Source organism: Chionomys nivalis, chromosome 3 (genome assembly GCF_950005125.1).
Source record: "Chionomys nivalis chromosome 3, mChiNiv1.1, whole genome shotgun sequence".
Classification (NCBI taxonomy): Eukaryota; Metazoa; Chordata; class Mammalia; order Rodentia; family Cricetidae; genus Chionomys; species Chionomys nivalis.
Window position 1 is genome coordinate 39,846,672 of NC_080088.1, and position 16,892 is coordinate 39,863,563.

Sequence of the window (16,892 nt, forward strand, 5' to 3'; positions counted from 1 at the left end):
CTGAGAAATAATCCAAAATTATATTTTTACTATTAATTTTTGTATGATTGTAATGGCATGTGTATGAGTTAAATGTGTGTGCATGTGTGTGGAGGGTATTTATATGCACATACATATAGAGACTGAATGTCAACTTCATTTTTCAGTCCTCAAACACTACTACTGGAACTTGCTGGCCATCTATTCTTGCAGAATCAGTAAGCTCCATAGTCAGTGAGAGACCTACTTTCAAAAGATTTAGATAGTATTTGGCTTAATGACTTAACAAAACATATCAAGACATGACTATACACTGTATATGACACTCATTTTAATTCTAAGAACATCAGTAAGTTAAAAGTCCTTAACACAGTTCCATGAAAATAATTAAAAGAATGGGTAGAGTCTATAAAAATTTAAGTTTCAAAAAATTAAAATAAAACTATGAGATATGGTAACCTCATGTTTCGGTTTGTATGTGAAGTAAACAAAATCAGTCAATCTGGAAAATGTATATTCTAGTACTCACGTATCACTGCTCACAGCAGTCAGGAATAAAAGCAACCCTACTGTCTACCTATAGGCAAACACATACAGAAAATGTGATATATTATCAGCAAGATTTTATTTAACTTCAAAACAAGGGAAATCTACATTAAATTTTCTACTTAAAATTTGTATAAAACCATTAAAGACTTGAATTAGTCAAAACATACTTGTTAAAGAAGAACAAAACTACAGACACCACAGGACCTGGTTTCAAAGTATATTTCAAAGTCATAGTTACTTAATATGGTACTGTGATAAAATAGATACACAGAACAATGAAACAGAATTGAGAGCACAGAGATACATCCACAAACATGTAGTTAACTAATCCCTGGCTCAAGAACTAAGAATACAAGACAGAGAATGATAAGTACTAAAAACTGTATTCATACTTAAGAGAATGAATTGGGGACCCTTATCTTCTGCCATTCATGAGAATTAATTTAAAATGACTTAGTCCTAAAACCATAAACTGCATACCTGATAACACATGGGGAAAATAGCCTTTACACTGTTCTTAGCAAGCACAAACAGAGGTATTCATCAGACTCAGAAGATTTCGCACAGCAGAAGATATAAACAACAAGAATAAAAAAGGAACCAACAAAATTAGAATGTTTAGAAAATATGTACCTCTGAGTAGTACTCTAATGTGCAAATGTGCCACATCTTTATCCATTCTTTGGTTGAGGGGCATTTAGATTGTTAACAGGTCTGGTTATTACAAACAATGCTGCTATGAACATAGTTGAACAAATTTCTTTGTAGTATGATTGAGAATCTTTTGGGCATATGCCCAAGAGTGGTATTGCTGGATCCTGAGGTAGGTTGATTCCCAATTTTCTGAGAAAAAACCATACTGATTTCCAAAGTGGTTGTACAAGTTGCATTCCCACCAGCAATAGATTAGTGTTTCCCTTATTCCACATCCTCTCCAGCATAAGCTATCATTGGTTTTTTTTTTTTTTTTTTTTTTTATCTTAGCAATTCTGACGGGTGTAAGATGGTATCTCAGGGTTGTTTTGATTGGTATTTCCCTGATGGCTACGGATGTTGGACATTTCCTTAAGTATCTTTTAGCCATTTGAGAAACAACAACATCTTAAATTTTGCATGCAAAAGGATGGAATTAGAAAACACTATCCTGAGTGAGGTAAACTCTGAACCAAAAAGATGAATATGGTATGAACTCACCCATAAGTGGAAACTAGCTAAAAATAAAGGAGATCGGACCTATAGTTCATGATTCTAGAGAAGCTAAGTAATAAGGTGAACCCTAAGAAAAACATAGATCCACCTGGAAAGTGGAAACAGACAAGATCACCTGACAAAATTGGGAGTAAGGGGGTGGAGGAAGAAGGGAAGGTGGAAGGGGAAGAGAAGGGGGAAAGGGAGGGGTGAAGAGAACTTGAGGAAATGGGACAGTTGAGAAGGAGGAGGGAAAAGATGAGAGCAAGGAAAGAGATATATTGATCAAGGGAGTCATTATAGGGTTAGCAAGAAACCTGGCTCTAGAGAAATTCCCAGGAATCCACAAGAATGACCCCAGTTAAGACCCTAAGCAATAGAGGAGAGGGGGCCCGATCTTGATTGGCTCTGTAGTCAAGAATAGAAATATCTTAAGTGTCACCATAGAATCCTCATCTAGCAACTGATGGAAACAGAGACAGAGACCCACACCAGAGCACTGGATTGAGCTCCCAAACTCCAGTTGAAGAGTGGGAAGAATGGGAATATAAGCAAAAAGGTCAAGACCATGATGGGTACACCCACTGAAAACAGTCTACCTGATCTAAAGGGAGCTTACCAACTCCAGCCTGACTGGGAAGGAACAAGCATAGGATCAAACTAATCCCTCTGAAGGTGGTTGACAGTTGCATGGCTGGGGCAGACTGGGGGCCACTGGCAATGGCACCAGGATTGATCCCTACTGCTCGTACTGGCTTTTTGGGAACCTATTCTCTTTGGATGGATACCTTGCTCAGCTTAGATATAGTAGGGAGGACCTTGGACCTTCCCCAAAGCAATGTGCTTTACCCTCTCTGAGGAGTGGATGGGGGTGGGGTGGAGAGTGTGTGGAGGGAATGGGAGGAGGGGAGGGTGTTGGAACTTGGATTGGTATGTATAATGAAAAAAGATAGCTTGTTTTCTTTTTTTAAAAAAGAAAAGAAAATATGTACCTAGTGAAATAAATATTTAAAATAAAAATATACCAAAAAATAATAATAATGTCTTAAGCTAGGCGGTGGTGATGCACGCCTTTAATCCCAGCACTTGGGAGGCAGAGGCAGGCGGATCTCTGGGAGTTCGAGACCAGCCTGGTCTACAAGAGCTAGTTCCAGGACAGGTTCCAAAGCTACAGAGAAACTCTGTCTCGAAAAACAAACAAACAAACAAATAAATAAATAAATAAAAGCCACTCATATAAATCCATAGTGAAAACACTGCTTATAAATGGGCAAAGAAATTATTTTTAATTTGGCATAAGACCAGAATAGATATTTTTTCGAGGAGGAAATAATGCTGGAAATTAGTTAAACAAAAATATGCTCACTATTATTATTAAAGGAAATACAGATCAAAGCCCACCTAACACCTGACAAGACTGCTGTCATCAGGAAGAGAAATTCATCAGTAAGAACAGAAGCCCTTTGTATTACTGATGGAAATGTAAACCCATATAGCCAGTATATAAAATGATACAGGGGCTATTCAAAACACTTAAAATATAACTGTTACATAATCCTGTGTGATCTTATTTCTCAGTCTATAACTAAAGTGAATAAAATACTACACTCCTCTACTCATTGTCCTAAGCGTCTATTGATAAATGACAGAATTTACACATACATACAATAGAATACTAATTTGCCTAAAAATGGAAAGGAATTCTGAGATTTGTAGTAGCGTAGATACTGGAAGATTTTATGCTATGTAAAATAAGCAAGATGCAGAAAGACTAACACTTATATGATTTTACTTACATTTGTAATCTAAAAATGTCAAGTGCATAAAGATTAGAATGCTGCTTGCCACAGATTCAAGGACATGAAAAAGGAAGAGCTGTACACTTAACCAGCATTTAGCTATATGGTATAGAAGATGTATCAGCTGTTTTCCTTCCTAATAGTGTTGCTGATTACGAGTGGCTGTCCACTATGGCCCAACCTTTGGAGAAGTACTACATGCTGTTAGCTTAGGAAAAAGTCCAGACTCAGTATTTGAAATGTTATTTCTGTTGAATAGATATCATTTCCACACCATCATAAATATGAATTCTGACCATTGAAAAGTCAAGATTCTCTCTCTTTATATAATATGTAATATGTGTGTATATATTATATATAGAGAGAGTCATGTTATACACTTAAAACTGACATTTTGTTTACCAATTATATCTCAAAGTACAAATAAGTAAACTCAAAATGGCTTATAAAAAATCTTAGTAATCTTGAGTGATGCAAAAATATGTCACTAGGACACAAAAATACATAAATTTTAAAAAATAATAAATTTCATGTTATTAAAATTAAACAACATGTTGTACCCAAGATAACTTCAATAAAGTAAAAGGAAGACCCACACACTTGGAAGTATTTTCAAAGTATTATATGTAATATTAATATAGATACAGTATACACAAGGAACACTTAATATGACAGTCAAAAAAGAAAAATTCACATAGACATTTTGTCAGATGGATAAAAGTCACATAAACACTTGGAGAGACTCTGAGGATATAAGAGTTAAAACCATATTTAGAGATTAGAAACCTATGAAGTCAGTGAGCAAAATAAGACTGACAATACTAAGTGCTGACAATAATTCAGAAAAAGTGAACACTCATATTACTGATAGAAATACCAAATTCTACAGATATTTCAGGAAACAATGTCTATCCATGTACTAAAATATTTTTCAGCAGCAAAGAGCACCAAGTTATAAATAAAACAAATTAATATATGCTATGTAGCATACACATACATAGAACATAGATGAATTTCAGGGGCACTAACAAATCAGTAATTTTGAGGTGCTAGGGTATGAGGGGTGCTTATGGATTGTAGATGGCCAAATGGCTGTGGAAGGAAATCGCTGAAGGGATGACATCATTGCACCTTCCGTGCTTTAAAGCAGATTATCTCAGGCATTCCAACAGTGAAATGATGACAAACACAGCACTGATATAGATAAGTGACATTAGATCTAACGGCATCCAACATAAGGAGACGCCTCCAGAACTGCTGATAGGAAAAAAACACAAAAGTCTGAGGAAAAGCCTAGAGTGCTATAAGAAGAGCTTAATGGGTAATTAATTCTCCTGAGAGCTAAATGTCTAGGATGGCAATGAATGGCCCCATTCTCTGCACATATAAATAGCAGTAATTGAATTTAGTGGCTTATCAAAACAACAATGGTGATGATAAAACATAATAAAAGACATGAATTTGAGAGGGGGACATGTTGGGAAGAATACAGTGTTTGAGAAGGAAAATGAGGGAGTTGGTATGATCATATCTTATTACATGCATTAAGTTATCAAGAGTAAAGGAAATTAGAGTCTAGAATATTAATACAAACCCCAAATAAAACAAAACAAAAAGGTACTGATGAGGTTTCAGGCAGAAATGAAAACTCTGTTAAGTAGATAAGAGGTTATTCTTGTCATGATGTGGCAAATACTTTGGATGTATTATTTCCATGTCCTTTTTATTATATCTAATAAACTTTGTGGAAAACTGATGCTGATACTGATGGTCTTAAATGTGACCATTTATATTGCAGAATATCTAAAGGCAGAAAAACAAGAAGGCAGTAACAATGGTTGCTTTTAGCCAATTAAGAATTTGGAACAAAATGTAAAAAATCAGAAAGATTCAGAAAACTTACAGTTCTGATAGAAATGCATCTTAGACTTACTTGTTCAAGAGATTTCTGTCTATTAAAGAAATCAAATGGGGGCTGGAAAGATAACTTAGTGGTTAAGAGCACTTATTACTCTTTCGAAGAACCCAAGTTCAGTTCTCGGCATGAACAGGGTGACTGAAAACTGTCAGGAACTCTTGTTCTAGAGGACCCAAAAAACCTCTTCTGACTTCTGCATGATTGTGTACATGTGGTCCACAGACATCCATGTAGGCAAAACACCCTCACATATAACATAAAAATACAGAATTTTTTTTTTTAAAAAAAGTCAAGTGCTTGCTACCAAAATAATAAGAACGATACCTTGGAGACATCTCAGGAATTGTTAAGGCTCTATCTGGCATAGGTTCCAAGATATAGAAATATAGAGTCCAAATTCGTTTCAAAGACTTTTATATGGCATAATCTTTTCAGAGCAGAAAGGTAATCACTTAACCTAAAACCATTGGAGAAACTTAGCTGGCAAGCCACCCAGAGACTGCTGCAGGCATGGTAGAAGTAGACCCAAATTAACTCAATGATGGCAGATCTTGTTGGCCAGCAGTGCTGGGTATGAAGACAGAGTACAAGAGTTACAGAGTTCTGGAGGCTTCCACCAAGATATCAAGAGGAAAGCCCAGAAAGGCAAATATAAGGCCAAGTCAGAGTCCCTGTAATGATCTCCTAACAGGATGATATAAGAATCTATGAAAGCGAAGCTGAAACATCTACTGAGGCCCAAGGAAAATAAGGATGCCAAGAAGTCTTCTGTTGGTAGTTCTAGATGACAACCAAAGCCACTATACTCGGCCATTTGGGATTGCTAAATCAAGGAGGTAGAACATCCAAAGCTCTCCTGAGTATCCTCAGTGTTGAATACAGAGCTATGGAAATTAATGTTTTCTTTATTGGGTAAAAAGTCTTGCTTTGACTCAATCCTTCCTTTCCTATGTTCTTATTACATCTCCTTGAACTGGGAATGTTTATCCTATTCCTTGTTTCTTGGAAGTGTGTGACTTATTGTGGGAACTCAAAAATGTGAGCTTATTCCATCTTGTCTGAAGGTCAGAGAGTTTGAGCTTATTTTGCTCTTTCAAAGTTGTTGACAACAGGTGTGGCTACAAAACAAGATATCCTGACCTAGGCTGTGGTTACTTGGTGTTTTGGACATTAAGATAGACCATAGAGGTAGATCTGCTCCATCCTGACCAAAGCTCAGAGAATTCAAGCAAACTTCAGCTCCTTCTTTTGAAATAGGAGGTTTGATTTAGGGAGTGGCTGCCTGCAGGATACTTGGTCTAGGGTGAGATCACTGCCCCAAATAAATGCTTTGCTCAGGAATTAGTGGCTTGATGACTCAAGTATTGGAGCAAGTAACTGTTATGTATGGTTGTCCTTTGTATCATGTTAAAGCAGTCTTTGCCTTCTTCTACCTTTTTGCATTGGGGTATAAAAGCACATGAAAAATAAGGGCAGAGGTAGTTCAGCATTCAGTATTCACTGAGTTACCCTCCCAGTATTATCCTGTGTTTCTTTCTTAATCTGCTCCCCCACCTAACATTTCTAATCCTCACACTCCTTCCCTGGAGTGTATGAACCCACTGTGACTGGACCATGGCAGAAGTTATCCCCAAAAGGGGACTTACAACAACTTATCTTTATTATTATTATTTGTACAAGTTTACAACTAAGTTTTTCAGAGGAGACTTTAGATTGGGACTTTTGAAAAATGCAGAAATGGTTAAGCTTTGGGGGGTTTCTTGGTGATGGACTGAATGTATTTTTCATTGTAAACTAGATATAAGCCTTTCTGATCCAGGGGTAGACTACTCTATCTTGGGCCAGAAAGTCTCTGAATGGTTCACATAGTAAAGGCTTGATTTTAAGCTTGCACTTCTGGGTGCTAATGGAAACTTTAAGAGATAGGCCGTAAAAAACAATGACTTCTCGAATTTTGCGTGCAAATGGATGGAAATAGAAAACACTATCCTGAGTGAGGTATCTCAGACCCAAAAAGAGGAACATGGGATGTACTCACTCATAATCGGTTTCTAACCATAAATAAAGGACATTGAGCATATAATTTGTGATCCTAGAGAAGCTAAATAAGAAAGTGAACCCAAAGAAAATCGTATAGTCATCCGCCTGGAGAGGGGAAGTAGACAAGATTGCAGGGCAAAAACTGGGAACTTGCGGGTGAGGTGGCATGGGGCAAAGGGGAAATGGGATGAGAAACATGAGAAGGGGAGGATGGGAGGAGCTCGGGGGATTGGGATGGTTGGGATATAGGAAGGGTGGATACGGGAGCAGCGAAGTGTATATCTTAACTAAGGGAGCCATCTTAGGGTTGGCAAGAGACTTGACTCTAGAGGGGCTTGCAGGTGTCCAGGGAGATGTCCCCAGCTGGTACCTTGGGCAACTGAGGAGAGGGAACCTGAAATGACCCTATCCTATACTGATGAATATCTTACATATCACCTTAGAACCTTCATCTGGCGATGGATCGAGGTAGAGACAGAGACTCAATTTGGAGCAACGGTCTGAGCTCTTAAGGTCCAAATGAGGAGCAGAAGGAGGGAGAACATGAGCAAGGAAATCAGGACCACGAGGGATGCACCCACCCACTGTGACAGTGGATCTGATTTATTGGGAGCCCACCAAGGCCAGCTCGTCTGGGACTGAATAAGCATGGGTTGAAACTGGACTCTCTGAGCATGGCGGACAATGAAGGCTGATGAGAAGCCAAGGACAATGGCACTAGGTTTTGATCCTAATACATGAACTGGCTTTGTGGGAGCTTAGCCTGTTTAGACGCTCACCTTCCTGGAAGTAGATAGAAGACCTTCGTCTTCCCGCAGGGCAGAGAATTTGGACTGCTCTTCAGTATCGAGAGGGAGGGGGAATGGTGTGGGGGGTGGAGAAGAGGAGTGGGGATAGGGGGAGGGAGTGGGGGGAGGGGGCAATATTTGGGAGGAGGGGAGGGAAATGGGAAACGGGGAGCAGGTGGAAATATTAATTAAAAAATAAAAAGAAAAGGAGATAGGCCCTCTTGGGGGGCGTAGGTTGTTTGTATGTTCTTGAAGGGAAGAGTAGGATCAAGTCCTTTTTCTTCCTCTTTTCACTTCCCGGTCACTAGCAAATAATATTTGCTCTACAACATGCTCTCCACAAAGAAGTGGCACTTTGGCATAGGCCCAAAACAAACAGAGCATTGACTGAAACTTCCAAATTGTGAGATTTTTTTCCTTAAGTTGATTATCTTAGATATGCCCTATACTAATGGAAAGATAACTAATGGATAGAGCTCAAAAGATGCTGCTATTTAGGCTGTAGATAAAAACCCTGGTTTCTGACCCAGAGAGCTATTCTTTTTCTCTTTCTGTTCTTCACAAATTCCTACAACCATGGCAGATTAAATTACTAGTTTGTAAGGTGAAAATCTCTAACCTTCACAATCTGTGATTTAACAATAGCCTGTGGCAAATTCTAAAGAAACACTATTAGAGTCTACAATCACCTAGAAGTTGGTGAGGCACATCTTTAAGAGTATTGTAATTGTTTCCAGAAAAGACCAATGTGACAATATTCACCCCTAACAGAAACAGTATCACCCATTTGTGCCAAATACAATAAATTTCAAGGATACAAAGTTAATAGAAATAAGTCATTAGTTATTCTATACATCAATAACAAATTTTGTTATTCTTATACACCAATAATGAAAGCAATCCAGTTCATAATAGCTTTTTTAAAAAATCTAAGAGGAAACAATAAAGGAAGTTAATGGCTTCTACAATGAAAACCACAGAACTTTCATTAAAGAAATTGCAAAGGGGCGGGGGTTGGGGATATGGCTCAGTAGATGTACTGCTTGCCCAGTATAAAGTCAATTATATTGGTAAGTTGGCAATATGTTGTTTAAGTTTGTTAAAAGCAGACTCTGGGAGTATAGAGGCCCTCCCTCATCTCAGACTCAAAACTGTCAAGCGTTCTGTAAAGTCCCTATCCTGGATAAGGCCTCCTCCCTGGCTCTGTAAAGGGGAAAGAGAAGCAGATAGTCCACGAACAAAAACATTATGCTCTTGAGAGCCATAGAGGTTACTATTGTTATCTCACAGAATAGCAATGCTAAAACAGGAACAGCAAGCCAGAGGTTGGTTCAGAGAGAGAAGACTCAACCTGGAACTCTTGGAACTGACTGCTTCAACTTCCCCAGCTGATTTTTGCTTTATGTTACTAGGCCCTTGATTTGATGATACTACTTTTGCTTGCTCTCCAAAACCAGGCTATTCTTGTAGCCTTTGCTGTATGCTGTAAACTGATTTGATGTTTTGCTATATATCTGTTACTTCTATCTATTTGTATTTCATGTTTTTTTCTTATATTTCTACTTGCTACATACTTAATAAACTCACTTATTCAAAGCAAAGCACAGCTATCATGGATCATTCTCTGGACTAGAGAGAAGACTAGACTCTGCAAGCATGAGAACTGCAGTTTAGACCCTCAGCACCCATGTAAAAGCTGAGTGGGTGTATAACCTAAGAGCTCTGGAGGTAGTTACTGGATCCCCAGGACAAATGGGGTAATCTTATTAGCTAAACTGACTATCTCTGGGATCTGTGAAAGACTGCCTCAGCAAATACAGTAAAGAGTGATTGAAGAAGGCATGTTAACCCTTGGTCTCCATGTGCAGGTGTGTCCTCACACATTTGGACACGTATACATACACACGTGTCCTCCCTCCAAGAGAGAGAGAGAGAGAGAAAGAGAGAGAGAGAGAGAGAAACAAAAGTAGAAAAGTAGAAAGACCTGTTAGATTCTTAGAATGGAAGAAGTAGCATTATTAAAATATCTGTATTAGCTGCAGTAATATTTCAATATAAGAGAGGGCTCAGTGGCTAAGAGCACTGACTGCTCTCTCAGAGGATACAGGGTCAATTGCTAGTAACTTCTGCAATTCCAGTTTCAAGGTATCTGATACCCTTGTCTAGCCTCCACAAGCACAGAATGATGCACTGAATCTTATGTCCTACAGAATCATAGTGGTCAAAATAAGCCTGACGTAAAGTGACATGTTATCCAACAAAAGAGGGATCCCAGAAGTCAATGTACATGTATTCAGGGTGGAAAGACAAACAGTCAACAAAAGAACCAAAAATCTATAGTGAAGAAAAGACAGCCTGTTCAATAACTAGTACTGAGGAAACTTGATATCCACATAGAGTGGTGAAAAAACTACTGCATTTCAGCCTATATTAAAACTACTTCAAAATAAATGAGAAACCCAATTATAAACCCTGAAACTCTGAAAATACTGGAATACAAAGGAAACACATTGGTTCAGGCAATATTTTTTCTAGTTAGAGCCTAAAAGGAATAGTAAACAAAAGCAAAAGTTGACAAATGGAAATAAATAAGAAATGCTCACCAATTTGATTTGACTACTATACATTTCATATAGCCAATGAAATATTACTAATTACATATATATGTGTGATTGCTGTATTTTAATTAAAATGGAAAAACAAACATTTTAAGTATAGAAATAAAAAATGTAGGTGATATATTCTAAACCATCTTGAAATACATTTTAAGATGTTAACGTTAATGATAACTTTTAAAAAAGAATAGTTTGTTTTTCAAGGCAAGTGTGAAAACTGCATTTAAAATTAAAATCACAAAGTAAGCAGACATATGACAACAAGATATTGGAAGAATGACCTAAGTCAGTTTTGAGATAAATGGGCCGACAGGGTCATCACAGTCCTAGAGTGTGAACGTTTAGAACATGGACTCATCACAACAGGGACATTAAAAGACTAAGGAATCTTGGTGTGTGGTGTGTTTCTCCTACAGTGGTTTGTATCAATTTCACATATGACTTCAGTAGCCTCAGGTGCATTGTGGGACATAGTTACTGTCCCCAAGAAGTACTCAGGTCACAAAACTTGATACCCAATTCATGATGGCACACAAATTCAAAACGTGGGTTTGCTGTCTTCACCAACATTTCTAAGAAGTCACCCTAGGGGCTTTGGGTCCTAGCCAGAAAACTGACAAAGAAGAGCAAGAAGGTATCTATGAGGGCAATGATTCCTGGAGTGTAATCTCCCTGCTAGAGAGTATACCACTATCTACCTTACCATCGGAGAGTTTCAGGCATGAGATGTCAGCCCATTAGAGTTGCAATACCAACTATTCACTAGCAACAAGGTTACTCTAAACCTTCAGGCCCAACTATGCTTAATTGTATTCAAAAGGTAAAATATGAAGTCGAGTTATTAACCAGACTTCAGATTTAATGTTTTCACGTCATATTTTGTTTTTAGTTGGAATATAGTATGCTCCCCCACTTAATATTTATGACTTTTGGAATGGTGGGACAAATATTGCCATTTTAGTTTGGAAGCATTTAATTTCATAGGATCATGGCTAGAGAAGAGCTTGACTATTGAATCATAACTTTAGGTAGGTGAGTGAAACATTTAGGTAGCAGAGTCTACCTCTCAATGAACCATACTTTGAGTCTTATATCTATCTATTCAGATAACATCTAGATGAAACTTCAGTCTGAAATCTTATAGACTAATGCTGAAGTGCTAAGACTTTTGGTGCTGTTGTTGAATAAAGGTTATTTTACAAGCGATAAATATATGAATCTTGGGGAATTAGGAGCAAAAAGCTATGGTCTGAATTTCTGTAGCTCCCCCAAATCATGTGTTCTATGTGTTAAAATTGACTTACAATAGAAATCCTTTCAATTTTGAATTAGTGATTTTCTTAGGTTCATAGCAAGCAGAAGTGAAAGAACAAACAGGCATAAGAGATTATGGAAACACCATCAGTTCAGTTCACAACATCGAGAAGAGAACATCCAGGAGTACCCCGCATGAGAGAACAAAGATAATATAAAGTTTAGGGATTCTCTGACAGACATCAACTCAGGAAGCTGAGGCAGTCAGCTGGAGTTCCAGATTGTACTTCCTCTTTCTGGATGAGCTCCTGCCTTCTCATCCCCTTCCCCCGCCGAAGACATTTAGAGTGATAATTAGCAGAAGCCTCTGTTGAAAATGGTTTTTCTTCCTAGCTGTTCTCAAGGACACAGTGTTTTCAGAACCCTCTGCTGGTTGCTTTTTTCTAATGTCACAAGGATTTTGAGCCAGCCTATCCCTTGTCTAGGGGCATTTTGGAGAAAAAATGCTTAGGCTTGAAATTGGAGAGCACATCAACCATTTTTCTCAGAGCTAGCTTCTCAATAAGCTGAAATGGCACATGGCAATTAATAACCATAATGTATATTATCAAGGATTTTTAACATAAAACCCAAAGGTATTGAGATGTGGAGTCTTTAGGTCTTGAGGACTTCCATCTCACAGATGAGATCAGGTCCCTTATGAGGAAAGAAAGCCTGTTTGTTGTATCTTCTACATGAGAATGCAGTCAGACACCATTTCCAAAAGAGTGAGCATTTGTCAGACATTGAATCTGCTCAGACCCTGATCTTAGACTTCCCAGTCTCTAGAACTGAGGAATATACTTCAGTTATACATAAATTACCAAGTCTAAGGTGTTTTATTATAGCAGCCCAAGTAAACTTTTATATTTTTAAAACTCAGAGGTGAAATGTCTATCATGTCACCATAAAGTATAGTGCTTGTTGCAACATATTAGAGTGAGAAAAATGTCTTCGTATTCTTAGCTAGAAACTTCAACACCATGGGTATTGAACATCATCGTGTATTTGCGTGTGTGTGTTTTGTTGTTTGAGAACTCTGTACATGTATACAATGTGTTTGGATCAAGTCTGTCCCTCATACTCTCTGCCCCAATTCTTCTCCCATTTATCTTACCATTTCTTCCCAACTTAAGTGGTCATGCTGTTTTAACCTCTGAGTCTACTCAATATTCCAGTATGTGACTGGGCAACTCTATCTGCTGGGGCATGGGCAGCTCCTCATATGCTTTTGTTTTTGCATCCCTGATATTATCATATGATTTTTCTACTTTATTCTGTTAATTTGATAAATTGCCCTGATTCATTTAAAATGATAAAGCTATCCCTATTCCCGATATAATTGAACTTTGGTTATGAAAATTTTTATAAGTTTTCTTGATAGATTTATTTATATTTTAGTAGAATTTTTAATTCATATTGCTCATAAGTCATAGACATAATTTTCCATTCTTGTAATAATATTTTCAAGTTCTCAAATTTATGTTACCTCACAAAATGAGACAAGCTTGAGTTTATCTTTCATAAATCTCAGAAAGATTCTGTATAACAAGTATATTTATTCTTTAATATTTTGTGGAGTTCACTTTGATGACGATTTGAGGTGGGAACGGTTTTTTCTTTGAAACTGAAGTTCTATAAGGCGATCACCCTAGCCGTCATTCTCATACGCTCTTCAGGGTAATTCCTATACACAGAAATTATTTCTCTAATGATTTACTCTAATGCTCTTTATTCTGAACTGAATGGCATGTCTCCACAACCTCTTAAGTTCTTGATCCTGCCTTTGAAGGCCAATCTTCTGAAAAGGGTATCTTGGAACTGCTTGAATTCACCCATGTTCAAGGTAACTGGGGCAGAAAATAATACCTGCCCCTTTCCACAACAAGTAATGCGGATGGATTATACCGTTCAAGTACCTTACAACTGAGATCAGAAATACCCAAGAAGGGTGAAAGAGTCAGCTCTCATGAGAAACCTAAACTTGCTCTATTTGCTAGGGTACCTGAAGCCAAGCTCTGCAGGCAGATCCACTATCAATTAAACAGAGTAGAAGTGATCTCTACAAGACTGGTCAAAAGAAGGTGCCCAAAAGTGAAACGTAAGGGAAAAGAGGCAGAAAATCCAAATCAATCCAAAAAGAGAAATCTGAAGTAGGAATATTGCCACTAATATGAAATCAAGGAAAAGAAAACAAATAAAATAATCATAGCATAAGTTTAATTATTAATATATTATACTATGGTCAACCTAATAAAAACTGAACTAAGGAATTTCTCTTTTAAGTCTTAATATTTTAAAAGAAACATTTGTAAACTGTTTAAAATTCTGTAATACTGACCAGAAAGAAAGTTTAACCACTTACATTCCGTACGCGGAGCTTACAGCAAGGCTGGTAATCTGCTGAGGAGGCTCACCATCGACCCACACCAACTGAATAACAAGATCTGCTTGATAGCCCGGCGGCATCCGCACTGGCCGTGTTTTAACACTAGAAGAAAGAGAAAACATAATTTTAGCACATACAGCTTTAGCATGCTCATGTGCTTTAAGAATTTACATAGAATCATGCTTCCAAAATATATAAACACTGGGGCGAGAATGCAGATGAGAGTTACTAAGTGCTTCTCAAGTTGATAATTGTTAATGCTAACTTCATCTTCACACCAGACCTTTATTTCACTGGTTTTCCTCCATCATCCCTATCTCAAATTCTTCTACATTTTATACATGTCTAGGTAGTTAAAAGATTTGTATTCTCACGATAGGACTGGCATGGTAGTTCGGCAAGAAGAGGTGCTTGCCGTCAAAACTGAAAGACCTGAGCATCATCCCCATGACCCACAAGATAGAAGGAAAGAATAGATTCCTACAGCTTGTCCTTTGACATTCACAAGTATGAAAGAGGGTGTGTGTGTGGGGGGGGTGAGTTTGCACATGCACACCGGTGTGTGAGGTCCTACTGTCTATGTGTTGCTTTTATTTGTTAATGAATAAATAACTGGCTTGGCCTATAGCCTGGGAGGAGGAAGTCAGAGTCAGAAGTGATAGAGCTGTCACCAGACATGCTGAAACTTTGCCAGTAATCCACTGGTCACATAGCTATATACAGATTAATAGAAATGGGTTAAATTAATATGTTAGCCAATAAGAAGATATATCTAATGGGCCAAGCAGTGTTTTAATTAATATAGTTTCTGTGTGGTTATTTTGGTTCCAGATGGCAGGAACCAACAAGTGGGCCTCATCCCAACAGCACACAAATAAGCAAATGCAAACAAATATATTTATAAACTTATGAGTCTTTTGCTGTGTGGCACACTTACACATTAGAGTATAATTCAGCAGTAAAAAATAATGACATTTTGAATTTTGTATGCAAATAGATGGAATTATAAAACACTATCCTGAGTGAGGTAACCCATATCCAAAAAAAATGAATATGGTATGTACTCACTCATAAGTAGATACCAGCTATAAACAAAGGACATTGAGCCTATAGTTCATGATCCTAGAGAAGCTAAGTAATAAGGTGAACCTATTCTATTATATATTATATATATTATATTATACTATATACTATATTTCATGATCCTAGAGAAGGTAAGAAATAAGGTGAACCTAAGTAATAAGGTGAAAAACATATATAGACCCACCTGGAAATTGGAAACAGACAAGATTGCCTGACAAAATTTGGGAGCACGGGGGCAGAAGGTAGAAAGAAGAGGAGAAGGGGAGGGTTGAGGAGAAGGGAAGGGTTGAGGAGAACTTGAGGGAATGGGATAGTCAAGATGGAGTAAGGACAGATATGAGAGCAAGGAAAGAGATCTTGATTGAGGGAGCCATTATGGGGTTAGCAAGAAACCTGCTCTAGAAAAATTCCCAGGAATCCACAAGAATGACCCCAGCTAAGACCATAAGCAATAGAGGAGAGGGTGCCTGAACTGGCCTTGCCCTGTAGTCAGACTGATGATTATCTCAAATATCACCATAGAACCTTCATTCAACAACTGATGGAAACAGAGGCAGAGAACCATATCGGAGCACTGGACTGAGCTCCCAAGGTCCAGTTGAAGAGTGGAAGGAGGGAGAATATGAGCAAGGAATTCAAGATCATGAGGGGTTCATCCACTGAGACAATTTAGTCCCTCTGAATGTGGTTGACGGGGCAGATTGAGGGGCCACTTGCAGTGGCTCTGGGATTTATCCCTACTGCATGTACTGGCTTTTTGGGATCCTATTCTCTTTAGATGTATATCTTGCTCAACCTAGATGTAGTAGGGAGGGTCTTGCACTTGCCACAGGGCAAGGGTGCGTTGTGCTCTCTTAGGATTTGAGGGGGAGCGTTTGGAGGGTGTGTGATGGGAGTGGGAGGAGGGGAGGAAGTGGGAAATTGGATTGGTATTTTTTAAGTAATAAAATAATAATAATAATAAAGAGCTTTTTGCTAACTAAAATTTAATGATTTTTTTTGCCTGTAGAATTTTCCTCCAATTCATGCTTATATTTCCTTTTTGAAAATCTTTTAAAAAGTAGGAAAAAGCTATAGATTACTGCCAATTGTATAGTTTTTGTTGTTGAAATCTTATCTCTAAATTTTCCATACAGATTTGCATAAGAAGTGAGGAAACAAGCTTTCTAGAATTCTTAAGTAATCGATACATATATTTTCATATGGAGCTTAGAGAAAATCCTTGCTTAGGCTGAATTCTCTGAGCATTTA

General features: G+C 37.8%; 1 protein-coding gene across 10 annotated transcripts in view; it reads right to left on the reverse strand.

Annotated features, from left to right (window-relative positions):
- The window catches only part of Stxbp5l (syntaxin binding protein 5L), a 229,221-nt gene that overhangs the window by 75,653 nt on the left and 136,676 nt on the right, over nucleotides 1–16,892 (reverse strand). For all 10 annotated transcript variants that reach the window (XM_057763575.1, XM_057763572.1, XM_057763570.1 and 7 more), the window contains exon 18: nucleotides 14,535–14,660. In XM_057763575.1, coding sequence (XP_057619558.1) covers nucleotides 14,535–14,660 — 126 coding nt within the window. The remainder of the gene's footprint in view (nucleotides 1–14,534; nucleotides 14,661–16,892) is intronic.